At 41.1% G+C, this 13,927-nt stretch overlaps 2 protein-coding genes across 7 annotated transcripts in view; one reads left to right on the top strand and one right to left on the bottom strand.

Annotated features, from left to right (window-relative positions):
• The window catches only part of LOC129372979 (rabphilin-3A-like), a 24,541-nt gene extending 17,550 nt beyond the window's left edge, over positions 1–6,991 (bottom strand). For 3 of the 4 annotated variants that reach the window (XM_055050625.1, XM_055050628.1, XM_055050629.1), the window contains exon 1: positions 6,755–6,990. The gene's annotated coding sequence lies outside the window, so the exon portion shown is untranslated. Of the gene's footprint in view, positions 1–6,754 lie in introns of all 4 variants that reach the window. The other variant, XM_055050626.1, reaches the window with a different exon arrangement.
• On the top strand, positions 2,688–13,927 carry vps33a (VPS33A core subunit of CORVET and HOPS complexes). Of its 3 annotated transcripts, none has more exons than XM_055050630.1 (14): positions 2,688–2,737; positions 5,628–5,724; positions 8,789–8,854; positions 8,986–9,113; positions 9,213–9,399; positions 9,525–9,641; positions 9,749–9,923; positions 10,031–10,224; positions 10,901–11,027; positions 11,243–11,310; positions 11,388–11,525; positions 11,616–11,753; positions 11,837–12,005; positions 13,455–13,927. In XM_055050630.1, the coding sequence occupies exons 1-14, from the start codon at positions 2,703–2,705 to the stop codon at positions 13,646–13,648; spliced, it is 1,833 nt and encodes a 610-aa protein (XP_054906605.1). In that variant the 5' UTR covers positions 2,688–2,702; the 3' UTR covers positions 13,649–13,927. The 3 variants fall into 3 exon arrangements, with proteins under 3 accessions (XP_054906605.1, XP_054906607.1, XP_054906606.1); XM_055050632.1 differs by lacking the exon at positions 2,688–2,737 and adding an exon at positions 5,288–5,469; XM_055050631.1 differs by lacking the exons at positions 2,688–2,737; positions 5,628–5,724 and adding an exon at positions 7,398–8,257.

The raw sequence follows: 13,927 nt of genomic DNA, 5'->3' as shown, positions 1-13,927 counted from the left end.
TGGGACGTCATCTCTTTTCTACTGACATTTGTCTAAAACAAAGAGTTCTGCTGGGATGCATTCATGTTATCCATAAATAATAAATGGTCTTAGGAGCAGCAATTTACTTAAGAGATGTATGAGGAAAATGTGAAATGAAGGCCGTAAAAAGGCAACATTTGGAGAAATAATCTGAAACTGGAGGAGCAAACTGAAGTCCATCCGGGTTTTAAACAATGTTGTTGGCTATTTACTCCAGTACTGTGTATTGTTTGGCTATTAAAACCCATGTTTTCCCTCTCAGAACCAGTTTCTCTTTGCACAATCTTAGTGTACGAAATTGTGGCAAAGTCAAAAATAAAGTTGGACAACCTAAATCAAAACAAAACAAAAATCATGTGGTTGTTTGCATTAAAAGCTTAGGCATATACTTTTTGTGTTTTTTTTTTTTTTTTTTGTTCTTGTTACATCTCACAAGTGTCAGGTGAGCCCAGAGCAAAAAGTGCTCACCACTCAACTGTTTTGACAGTAACGCCGACAGAACAATAATTCACCATCCACCAACGATGTTTCTGGAATAGCTTAATGAAAACTGAGCAACATTCATGTCAAATGATTGGTTTCACTTTAATCTCACTTTTTCCAGAACTACACTAGTATCTTTATGCAGTGGTGTAAAACTTTATGTATAATTAAAGTCCCTTTAAAGCTCCACTGTAGCAGAAAAACCCAATTATTCATCAGCAGGACTCGTAATTGGCAAACCCAAGGTCCCTGCAGGTTCGCGTCAGCAGTTTCTTCCGACTCGTTTTCTGATGTTAAACTGATGCCAGAATTTTTATTCATGTCAATACAGCATATCTACTTGATGTGATTCAATATTCTGGGTGCAGCAACAGATTTTCAAATTGCAGTGAACGTTAAGGTTTCATTGCTTAAAAACGCTGTCTTTTCCTCAGTAGATGAGAAAACAATAACCTTTAAACACATAAACAGCTTCTTAGTTCTGCAAGAGTAAAGGCTATGTACAGTATTACTGTACTTCTTAAAGATTAGTTACTACAAGACTTGCACTGCTCTGTGTAACATTATGAAATATATTCTCTTTCTTTCAAATTAGATCATAATGCATCTTTGAGGCTCAAATTTGTTTACCTGACAAAAAGCAACGACTCTTGCAATATGTCGACAAGTCATTAAAAGACTATGTTTTGTTGTGAAATACTTTAGCTCTTTTGGTAAGAAAGCATGTGTCCCGGAAGTAGACATTTTATAGTATATTAATAAGACATGGCAAACCAATAGTAAATTGTTCACAAGATACAAAAGAAATAAATTATAGGCACTACATCACAAATGGGCTACACATCCTGATCAGCCGTAAGACAATGATTTATGACAGCTAAAATGGGGAACTCGTTTTACTTTTAATGAACGCCTACATCCTGTCAGCTGGATGTTTAAACTGACAACATCAGCTTAAACATCCAGCTAATGTTGGAGGTGAAACTTGAAAACTCTCTCAGTAATTTCTATAGACCAATGATGCACCGATCCAGGATGCACCACTCCCCACTGTAAAAAGTCAGAGGAAGATATATTATTCAAAGAAATGACAATTAGCAATTTATTTGTCCTCAATAATTTTACTGTATTGCACTGCAGGTTAGATAGGCATATGGATCAATTCAAAATGTAATTAACTGCCACAAAAAAAAGAATGTTAGTACTGAAAATTGGCACAGAATCACAAAAAATAAAGTGAAATATTATTGGTTTTTTTTTTTCCTTTTTAAATACTTTACATGCTGGAGAAATTTGGAAAAGTTTATGAGAAAAAAAGTTAGATTCAGATGTAAATCACAATTTGTCATAAAACCTGTGGGGGCATGCAGAACATAGCCACTGTAAATGTCATGGGAATGTGGCCTTCAGAGCTAACTTCACAGATTCAGCCTATGATGTCTAATGCTTACACATCAGTCACTCAGAGAGAGGAATGGAGGCGACGGGGTAGAAAGCGCCAAAAAAACACGAGGAAACCACCCACTTCCTATGAGATGGCAAAGCTCCATCCATTAAAAAAATGGTGAGATGCCAACATGGTAACGCGCTATGCCTCGGTGCTAAGCAAGACTGTAAAGTAATGCACCACATAAAGCCCTCCACTGCAAAAAGAATGCATCACTCAGCATTTTTGAATTATTTACAGCCCTCAACCACATGGCCCTTTGCTCTGAGTAAGTTCCCTCGTTAAAGCATTAGTACAAGCCTTCTGCACCGAAAAGCAGGTTCGAGTTAAAAGAGGTGTGTGTGTGTGTGTGTGTGTGTGTGTGTGTGTGGTGTGTGGTGTGTGTGTGTGTGTGTGTGTGTGTGTGTGTGTGTGTGTGTGTGTGGTGTGTGTGTGTGTGTGTGTGTGTGTGTGTGTGTGGACGCGGCAGACTGAGAAACTCCGTTTTGGGTAGCAGCATGTATGGTAGTCTGTTTGATCTTTGCGCTGACAAATTATCAATGTTTTGTGCGCACAATGCCGTTGACGGGAACCATCTGCGGGACCATATGTGAGGACTCTTCACCTTGACAATGCGAGAGAGCTGTAGCGCTTCAATACACACAGATACATCCGCTAGGCAGGCACGGCTCCAGGGACCTGCCTCGCTGGAGAACAAACAGGAAAGACTGTCCAGTGACCGACAAGCTACCGTGCTGCTACCCGGCCACAAATGTTGGCTCTGATCAACAGACCCACAACGGTCAGGTGCTGTGTTTTCCTTTCCTGCAGCAATTCAATGCACAGTGAGTCCATGTCAAACCCTGTACTCTGTAATCAAAGGGATTTGCTTTGAATTTTTCAGATGAAATGTCCCCTGATCCTAATTTTGTTTGACTATTTTTATGTCATTCACAAAGTACTTGTGTCGCAGCCTTTCTTTGGAACTCGAGCATATCTGAAAAAAAGAAAAAAAGCAGTAGGACATGGAGCAGTGAATTAACTGCACTCCAGTAAGAGCCTGCAGCCAGTCTCATCTTGCAAGGCTGATGGTGATTCACTCTTGTATGCCCCGAGGGGTAAGAGGTAGGACTCTGAGAGCTGCTTTGCTGATGCATTGGTCAGTCAAGCTCCTTTAATTCCCTCCCATGATCCCTTCTCATCTCTGGGAAACAAGCACCAGACAGAAGCTTTAAATCAGAAAGACTGCTTGTAAAGACATTCAGCGGCTGTCCCCAGTAAACTGCAACATGCTGAGCAGAGATACTCCACATAGTTTGGGAATTCTCTACTGGCACATTTTTACCTGCGGGTTATCCGACTCTCCATCCAAGCCTGCAGATGAACTACCAGGTACAAATCCCCAGAGGCATTTTTAACACATCCCAGTTGGCAACTGTTCTGGTACAGAGACAGCGGGATGCCTTTAAAAGGCTTTGGTACCGCTTTTGGGACAAAACAGGATGAGCTGCATTGCCAATAAGGACATTTGGGTTTTGGTTGATGTTTTCTTCATTGTAGATCCTTGACCAATGCTTCTTGGTCATAAATATTCTAGGTTTGAAAGCCATTTTTATTTCTTGGGGCCTGTCATCACTCCATGAGCAGGTGCACCAAATAAGAAGCCTCAATAAAGTTATTTCAGGTTCGGTTCCGAACCCTGGACCATTTAATGAATGTCTCGCCCTTTTGTCTCTGGACCTCTTCTTCTCTGGCTATTAACAGATAAATGTCAATTGTGTCATAAGATTTTAAAAAGAAACTTTATTTCCTCTTACATGGGGCCACATTTATAGGAAAAATGCATCTGTGGATTGAGCAACAGCATTGAGCATGTGGGTTGCACCCATGAAAAACAGCCCAAATCCTTTGCCAAACAGCTTTTTGTGGAGGCAGCATCTCCCTCATAGGAAAAACAAGCTATATGTCATCATTGGAAGCAATGTCAAGGCAGACAGATTTTAAGCAAACAGTCCCGCATCTCCACGCTGCGAGGGCTTTGAACTCTGTAAGACGTCGATGCGCACGGAGCAGAGTTTATCAGAGTCTACCACTAAAATTTGAGAAACTCCATTGTACAACACAACCACATTGGCTGTCTGGAAAAATGGGATAGCACCCCACAGCAGTGTGTGACCAAGCGGATGAAGAGAAGGTGTCAAACTGCTGGTCCTCTCACTGAGGCTCCAGTTCGCTAAGTGAACAAATTGCTTGCCAGATTGCCAACATGTTTTGTTTCTTCAAACATCGATCACTTATTTGTTTCATCCCATAAGTGAAACAAAATTTAAAAAAAAAGAGTTGTTCGGAGAATAAGTTGTTTGGCATAGGCAGAAAGGATTCTGGAGTGTTTTGTAGGGGAAGCCCTGAGCTCACACAGATGGGGATGCGATTGTCCCCGTCAACTCTGAGCAGCTTCCCTGTCTCTGATGAAGAAAAGCATCCCCACAGCATAATGCTGCCACTGCCATGTTTCTACACAGAGATGGTGTAATCAGAGTGATGTGCAGTGCAATACTCGTATGTACTTTCTGATGCATGTAAGTGATAAAAATTGAAAAAGTATTGTGGTCCAAAGACTGCATTGCAAAGGCTTTGTTTGGCACAGCTTTTGATTTAAAAAAGATGAGGAAGACTGACTTTGTACTTTACGTAATACTCCAGGGGTTTGAAAATAATAGAGAAATGTTAGAGGATCTTGCTGGCCTCTTTCCATGCCCCTGCTCAGCAAGAGCATGCCCGCATCATGATGCTGTCACCTTCTTACTGCACGGAACAATCAGAGTGATTTCATATATTAGTTTTCTGTCACTTGTGGCATTATGCATAAAACAAAACAAAAAAAAGAAAAGATTTCTGGTCTTGAGACTGCTAAATGCTTTTAAGAAAAGGCTTAGAGAAAAAAAAGGGTCAAAATTGACACTGAATGTAAACCGTAAGATTTTGAAATCACTGCAAAAAGCTGACAAAGGGTGCCAACATTTTTGTTTTAAAGCCCTTAACAGTTATCTCTGCTTTTACCTAAATATCACACAGCTAAGGGACGTTTAATCGTCATAAAATCTCAGTGTATAGATCCTAATCCACGTCTCTGATTACAATTTGAAAATGAAGCCACTCCCTTCTGAAGCTCTGACACAAATGGCAGAGTGTTGCGTCTCTCATCTTAACAAGTTCGCCATTAAAAACCTACAGGAATGTAAAGTGAGACACGTGATGTGGACATACATGGACTGTGAAACCACAGGAGAGCACAGTCACCCACCTTTACAAACTGTGGCCATGGTAACAGCAAAATCAAAAGACGACAGTCGGAGTGATGAAATGCTTTTGTGTGCGTGCGTGCGCGTGCGTGTGTGTGTGCATTTGTGTTCTGTGTTTTCATGGTACCTGCACCAAATTTAACATCTCCAAAGCAGAGCAGGTCACAGTTGCAGCTGGCACAGTTGAAAAGAGAGGACAGCTAGAGAGGAAGACAGTCTGAAGACATGGGATTATGGGTACGACAGCATCCAGCTTTAAATAATGCAGTTGATGTGCACTGGTGTTCTTACTCCATTCCTCCATCTTTTTTCATGTTTTATCCAAATACTCATGTGTCCAAGAAGCTCTCTGTCTCTGATTTTTACTTGTTCCACGTTTCTCTTTTGTTCTCTAGTCCTTCCTCTACCAACATAAATGACGACAGCCAAGCAGAAACACAAAGAAATACGGAGAGAGGGATGTCGGCCGTTCACCATACCATGGTTGCTCATGTGAGAGAAGGCAGCAGCAGCAGCAGATATGTCTCCGACTGTTCATTTAGTCTTTTCTCCCCTCCCCCAATTTATCCCTGTACTTCAGGTCTACACATTGGAGATGGTGGAGGAGGCAGACTTGCATTCCACCCCTCTCATCCCCCTTTAGCTTATTTTAATTATGATATCAGTGTCAATAATCCACACTAGACCTCTCTGACCCAGCTGTGCAAACATCTACAAATCTAACAGATCACAACCTGTAAATGAGTGAATCACCTGTCCAGTGACACAGCTGGAGTTTAGAGCTCAGCAGATGTTTTTTTTTTTTTTTTTGTAAGCTTCAAAGATGTTTTCTCCTTCCAGGCTGCAGTCACAGCATGCGCTTCAAAAGAAAAGAAAAAAAAAATCATGCAGCAACGCCCAGGGTCTGCAACAACTCAATCTCCAAAATATCTGACCGGTGCTGCTTTCTGATGTTAGATCTGCAACAAGGAAGCACAGTTTTGTTTGGGAGGAGGGGGGCTTAGGGGTAAGGTACCCTGTACTTGCTGTGAACAATGCTGAGGGTGGAGTTAAAACATAACCTACTACATACACCAGGAGTAATCTCCATAGCTTGTCAGCTATGAATAAACTTAGTCCAAAACCTCAGTACTTTTTCTGCAAACCGTTAAGGAGTCGAGAAGCATCACCGCCTCTACGGGAGTGAGGATGCTTTCATTTCATTTACTCTGCTGCTGCTCAGATTTAACAGGGGCTCCCAACATACATAGAGTGCAGCGCGTTCATTCACAAATCTATTACTCAAATGATCCCTCCCGCCCCCCATTAAATGAACACAAGCAATGAAATATGTTCCGTCCTAAGAGGTGATGCACAGCTCCTCTCCCTCGCTGCTCTTCTGAATGAAGTGGTGCATTAATTCAGCTTGCATGTTTAACAAATTCTGACGCCCCCCCCCCCCCACCCCCAAAAAACAAGAAGAAGAAGAAGAAGCAATTCACATGGTGAAAATACAGTGCTTCGATGAGATCGTGGAGCCTACCTGAGAATCCAGCCGTGCCTCTCTGTCTCTCCTCTCTCTCGTAGTGCTGCCAGGGAATGATGCGGACTAGATTTCTGTGCGCTGCCGGGGTCTAACAGAGTTGTTAGTCATTGCGCATGTTGCCACTCACTATCGGACCAGCGCTTCGTTTGTTTATTTGTCATATACAGCGTTCCGCTGCGTTGCTGCACACACACGCACCGTGGACCACCACCGTGCGTGGGGAGCTGGCTGCCCTACGTGGTTGATGGAAAGCCCTTGGTACCGTGGGAAGGAAACCCCTGGATCTGAAGTGATAACAGTGTGATGCTTAAGTGGGCAGGCACCACCTGATCCAGTTTTCTTTAGAACTGTCTAAATTTATCCCCTCATCCAGACAGCACTGTTGAGAAATCACTGTCGGTTTCGTTGCGCATCGGCAAAGGGCTTTACTGGGGACTGGTTCTGCTTGTATACATAATAAAAAATTAATAATAATAATAATAATAATAATAATTATTATTATTATTATTATTATTATTATTATTATTATTATTATTATTATTATTATTATTATAAAATTAACATCTGCTCTTCTGAACTTTATCTGAAGAAAATCATTCATCAGTTTTATTTTAGAAGTGTTTATCACCCTATTGAGTTTATTTTCAAATGTCCTGAAATGTTTCTGGTTGCTTTATTAGCTCGCAAGCCATATTTATGCTCACACAAGTTGGGTGTAAAGTCATTTTACTCCAACAATATAGAATCATAAAGAAACCTTAAATGCGAAGGATTCACAACCCGGTCACATTTAACAGCGGTCACACTGCGCCATCTAACGTTCCTGTTGTTTATTACACCGCAAAGTGATCAGATTTGTGATTCAAGCTGTTTCCAAACAGCACATTCAACCACGTCGCAATGCAATTTGGCGTGGCGCTGAACGAATACTTTTTCCACTTGAAACAACTTGGTCCGACAGAACAAGAGCCTTTTTTCAAAGGCTGTCGTCTGTGCCACACCCACAACAAAAGCCCAAAGACCACTGATGGAGCAAGATAACTCCGCCACCGCGCTTTCTTGTTGGAGATACTTAATAAATTCAAGTGAAGCTGCATCGGTAGTACAGCGACAGAGTTGTAAAAAAGAACGGGGTTGTTTATCGTTATCCACTGTCACACAAATATGCAGCATGAAGCTAATAAAGTTGACTTATCCTTAATTAAGCTACAGTAGAACGCCTACGAAATTTAAACTATTTAACGTTTATATTATTATTATTGTTGTTGTAATATTAATACGTACATGCGTATTTTTGTCTACTGTTTGAAATGTGCGCGAACCATCTTGTTATCGTAAAGCGTTTTGTCACGTGACTTCTCTGGTGTCACCTGACTTCATGTTGCCGTTGAAGGCAAAATGGCGGCCCATCTTTCATACGGCAGAGTTAATTTAAACATTTTGAGAGAAGCGGCACGAAAAGAGCTTCGAGAGTTTTTGGACAAGTGTGCAGGAAGTAAGGTAAGGCGCATGCATATATTTCGCCTGAATACACTCAAATTCATTACATTTTTCTGCTGTAGCTTCCGACCAAGATGCTGACAGACAGGACTAAACAGAGATCAGTTCCTCTGACAGCTTTGACACAAGCATGTGTGATCATTGTACATGCATCACATGTCATTTAAAGCAGGCTAACATTAACCTTATGGAATGGCCTTGAGTCAACCCAGTTTAAAATGAATTGACTCATAAACCTGGATCCAACCAATCTGAATTAAATCTCTGATTTCCTAAAGTCAAATGTCAAGCCAGTATGGCCCCACTTTGTAAGTTGTGTTTAACTTAGATATTTGTTGCACATGATTGGACCATATATGGTTTTTAGTGTATTGACAATAACATTTAAAAATTTGCATCTTTATTTAGACTTCAGTTTTGTCCATGAGGTTGGTTTAAATTGTATTTTCAGTTCAGTCCCGATTATGAAAAACAAAGTGATATTCATGCGTCTGACCCCCGACTGTAATATTCTGTTCTGCTGCCTTACAGGCCATAGTTTGGGATGAGTATCTGACGGGGCCTTTTGGTCTGATAGCTCAGTATTCTCTTCTGAAGGTAAGCGACTCTTCTGCAAAATAAATGAATAATTATCAACACACAAACAAAAAGAATGAAAGTCCCTTCTAACAATGTTCATTTTAATAACTAGCTGTCCTAGTTTTCATTTGTTCTATTTGTGTTTTTAGGAACATGAAGTGGAAAAGATGTTCACCCTGAAGAGCGGCAGACTCCCCTCTGCTGACGTCAAAAACATCATCTTCTTTATCCGTCCCAGGCTGGAGCTTATGGACATCATTGCTGACAATATATTTAGGTGGGTTTATGTCAGTTTGTTAAACAACATTGAAGTGTTTCCTCTTGAGTATACTGCAAACTTTACTCCATGTAACATTTACGTCCTTAATCGCTGTAGTGAAGATAAGCTCCATCCGGCACGAGACTTCCACATCCTGTTCGTGCCTCGGCGGAGCATGCTGTGTGAACAGCGGCTGAAGGAGCAGGGAGTGCTTGGCTCCTTTGTCAACATTGATGAGTATATCCTGGACCTGATTCCTTTTGATGGTGACCTGCTTTCCATGGAGTATGAAAGCGCTTTTAGGGTGAATACACAGTGCACTAATGAACCACGGCAAAAACCAAAAAACACTTTCTGAATATTTAAAACTAGATGAGTTATGTCAAGTTTATTTAAGAGCTTTTCTTCTGAATCTTTCGCCTTGTTTAGGAGTGCTATCTGGAAAATGACCAGACGAGTTTGTACCACACAGCCAAAGGCCTCATGACCTTACAGGCGCTCTATGGGACCATCCCTCAGATATTTGGGAAAGGAGACTGTGCACGTGTAAGTGAGGATCCGTGTGATGCTGAAACACCTGACTGCGTACAGACAGATGTGCATGAGAATGCTTTCTCCTGACAAACGGTGTTCTCTGCTTTTTTTTTCCCCAGCATGTTGCCAACATGATGTTGCGGATGAAGAGGGAGTTTGCTGGCACTCAGAATCAGATTCTACCGGTGTTTGATACTCTTCTTCTCCTGGACCGAAACGTTGACCTCTTGACCCCCCTCGCTACACAGCTCACCTATGAGGGACTTATTGATGAGATCTATGGAATAAATAATGGTCAGAATCTAATTTTTTTTTATGCTAACTTAGAAGAATATAAACTGATATACATTCTCAGCTTGGTTTAATTACAGATAATAGCAGTTTTCTACTGAATCTTACAGGATATGTCAAGCTCCCTCCAGAGAAGTTTGCACAGAAAAAGCAAGGTGAAGGTAGCAAAGATTTGCCTACAGAGCCCAAGAAGTTACAGCTGAACTCTGCAGAGGAACTGTACGCGGAAATCCGCGACAAAAACTTCAATGCTGTTGGCGCGGCGCTCAGCAAAAAGGCCAAAATTATATCTGCAGCCTTCGAGGTTGGCCTTTAGCTTCCGTTTTTACTATTCCTTTTTACTGGGCTCCTTTTTAATGTTTTTTTTTTGGGGGGGGTGCGGGGACTGTTTTAAAATGTTGCTAAAATAAATGTTTCTAGAAATGAAATTTGATTTAAGTATACTCTACACGTGGAAAGGTATAAAAAAATACTTGTATTTCCAAACTTCACTCTATCATATCCACAGATTTTCAGTCGTGAAATATTGTGTGTTTTAAGGTCTGTAAGTTGAAGTCTGAAGAAATATAAAATTTCAACATGAAGAAGTTGCAGTGACCACTGATGATAGCCCTTTAGTTTTCCAAAAGCTTGTAAAAACAATACCAGCTATGTCCTGAGTTATTATCAAGTAAACAGTTAAAAATAAAATCACAATATATTTAAAATATTTCACAACATTACAACTCTTAAGTATATACAGTTCCATTAAAATATTAACTTAAAAAAAAAATACAAAAACAAATTTCTTATCTAGCTTTTAAAAACATATAAACTTGAATGTTTATATATACATTTAGTTCTTATCTTTTGGTGTGCCTTCTCATTTTGATTGCCTTTTTGGAGGTAGTAGCTTAGATGATCAAAAATCATTTACCAAGTTGTTAAAAAAGTTGATCTTTTTGCTACATTTAAATTCCCTTGTGGTCTTTCTCTTCCAGGAGCGCCATAATGCTAAAACAGTGGGCGAGATAAAGCAGTTTGTGTCTCAACTGCCTCACATGCAGGCAGCTCGAAGCTCGCTGGCCAACCACACGTCTGTTGCTGAGCTGATTAAAGATATAACCAGTGTGTATAATACTGCAGAGGTTCATCAAAACATAAGCCTTCTCACTACTAGCTAAGCAACGACCTAAATATACCCAATTTCCATCAAGTACTTACATAAGCTTCACACACTATAATCTCTGTTTATCATCTTTTAGTGTATATATGCTTTATTTCCTTAAAATCATGAGAATTTCTGCGTGCACATGATAAAATCGAACACTTCCTGGTTTCAGCATCTGAGGCCTTTTTTGATAACCTAACAGTGGAGCAGGAGTTTATGACGGGCGTCGACACAGACAAGGTAAAACAGAGATTGTTTTCAAGCTAATGCTTTACATAACTGATAATTGTAATTAAGTGAAACCCTTTACCTTCCAGGTGAACACATACATAGAAGACTGCATCGCCCAGAAGGATCCACTAATCAAGATTCTGCGCCTGGTGTCCATGCAGTCAGTGTGCAACAATGGCCTCAAGCCGAAGGTGCTGGATTACTACAAGAGGGAGATACTTCAGGTGGGGTTAAGAAGAAAAAACTGGGGAGTTTTTTTTTTCTTTTAATATTTATTGTATTTTGCTAAAAGAAAATGATTCTTTGTCTTTCAGACTTATGGCTATGAACACATACTAACGCTGAACAACCTGGAGAAGGCGGGTCTTCTGAAGTCACAGACAGGCTCCAGAAATAACTACCCCACTATTAGAAAAACCCTCAAGCTGTGGATGGAGGACGCCAACGAGCAGGTCGGACACGAACAAGTGCTCAAGATTAAAATCATGCGGTTTCAAAGGGTTTTCCTTGAGCATTTTTCTGGTCACACCCACAGAACCCAAACGACATCTCGTATGTGTACAGCGGCTACGCGCCGCTCAGCATCCGGCTCACTCAGGTGCTGGCGAGGCCGGGCTGGCGCAGCATCGAAGAGGTGCTAAAGATGCTGCCGGGCCCACACTTCGAGGAGAGACAACAGCTCCCATCTGGACTTCATAAGAAACGTAAGTGCTAAACAGAGGCCGAACTTACTCTGGGTGTCTTTTTACTGTCCGCTTTGAGAATCCAGCTTTTTAGATCATTGATGGGTTGTATTGCACAAAATTTACTCTTTTAAGTTTTACATTATGTTAATATGACATTCCCTCATCAAAAATATACTTTGAGCGTTGTTGTGATTCTTTCAAGAATGTTTCAATCATTGAATCAGCTCACAAAGTACTGCCTATTAACCCAAAGCTCCTCCTTGGAGCTGCAGTCTCCAGCTGAGATCACGCCTCCCCTGTGTCTCCCCAGCTCAGCTCCTCCAGACTAGCGTCAGCAGCAATGAGCAAACACCTTGTGGAACTGTTGGTCTTATAAAATGAGCTTCTTCTCAGTACAGTGCTCTTAAGAATGGTTGTACAAGACGAAAAGCATTGTTGTGACGATGTGCTGAAGGTGATGATGGAAAGAGCAGGAGAGTCTGAAAGACACAGAGGCCAAATTCAAGGAGACAAAAGTCTTTTAAGTCATCTTTGATATATACAGTATTTTTATAACTACTAAAGGCAACATGGTTACTCGATTGTGCTATAAAATCCCACCATGTGCCTGAAAAAATACACAATAGCGCCCTTCAAGAGCTGTGCAAGAAAGATGTTCTTCTGTCTCCATGTTGTCAAGAGGCTGTGTTTGCACATTTGTTTGCCTCTTATCTTGAACGCAATCTGTGTCTTTCGGTAAAAGTAACCATGTTAATTCCCCCTCGTACGATGCAAATCGCCTTCCCGACTGAGAACCCAGAGTTGAACCTTTGAGTTATCATGTTGAGACGCTAATCTTGCTGCCGCTGCACATCCTGCCGCTCGTCACAGAGTGAAAACAGTCGTCTGTCTGCCCTGCGTAGATAAGATGCAGGCTTTGCTTTAGGGAAGGGGAACGCTGATTGATGTCTGGGACCTGACAATGCAACCGAGTTATCGTCAATGTCAGATTACAAGCTGGATTACAAAATATGCGTGTTTTCTCTGTGATTTATTTTAGGAAACAGAAAATCTTAATAATGCATTTTAATTAGACACTTTAAAATGGGGTAATTAGAGGTGTGAGTTTGAGCATTAGATGGCTGACTCGCTGCTACATGCCTGCTTTCAGTTGGTTATGGAGGTGATAATAGGAAACCTTAATTTAATTGCTGACAGTTTTTTTTTGTACTTTGGTGGGAGTTGTTTTGTTCTGATCTGACCAGAGCATCTTCTTCCATAATTTTCCATGACTCCATGTACTAACTAAATAACTGGTGGGGGCTATTTGTTGCTCTGGGTTTCAGAATAAAGCAGCTCAAAGCAAATGTATGCCACACTTTTTACTTGCAAAAAGAACATTAAAAATCTTCTATGGGTATGAACACTTTTGAAAGTAAGTTGATCGATTGACTCTTTGAGTTCATCTTCTCTTCTAATCTCCTGCAGGCCAACAGGGGGAAAACCGAACCACGCTGGTTTTCTTCCTCGGCGGGGTGACGTACGCAGAAATAGCCGCTCTGCGTTTCCTCTCTCAGATGGAAGACAGCGGCATGGAGTACATCATAGCCACTACAAAACTCATCAACGGCACCACTTGGATCAAATCCCTCATGGACAGACCAGAATCTCAGATTCCCTGAGCCTCCTACACTACCGCTGTTTTGTGGCAGGTCGCCACAAAACAGCCCCTCTCCCACACCCATGAGTAGCGGGTGTCATGTGTGAATACTTTTGGCATCAAGCGCAATTTACATCTGTCTACAATAAGTTTGCTTGCTGATGGCAACTGGACAACAGAGATAAACCTGGATTTATACTGTTACATGACTGCTTAGCTGAAGATATGCTATATATATGTTTGTATGCCTTGTAAAGAATCAAACATGTGAATAAAGACTCACTTTGATTTGCTTCGAAAA

The sequence above is a fragment of the Poeciliopsis prolifica genome, unplaced genomic scaffold (assembly GCF_027474105.1).
Source record: "Poeciliopsis prolifica strain line A6 unplaced genomic scaffold, Auburn_PproV2 SCAFFOLD031, whole genome shotgun sequence".
Classification (NCBI taxonomy): domain Eukaryota; kingdom Metazoa; phylum Chordata; class Actinopteri; order Cyprinodontiformes; family Poeciliidae; genus Poeciliopsis; species Poeciliopsis prolifica.
Note: the sequence above shows the minus strand (reverse complement) of the source record. Positions and strands in the feature narration are given on the sequence as shown.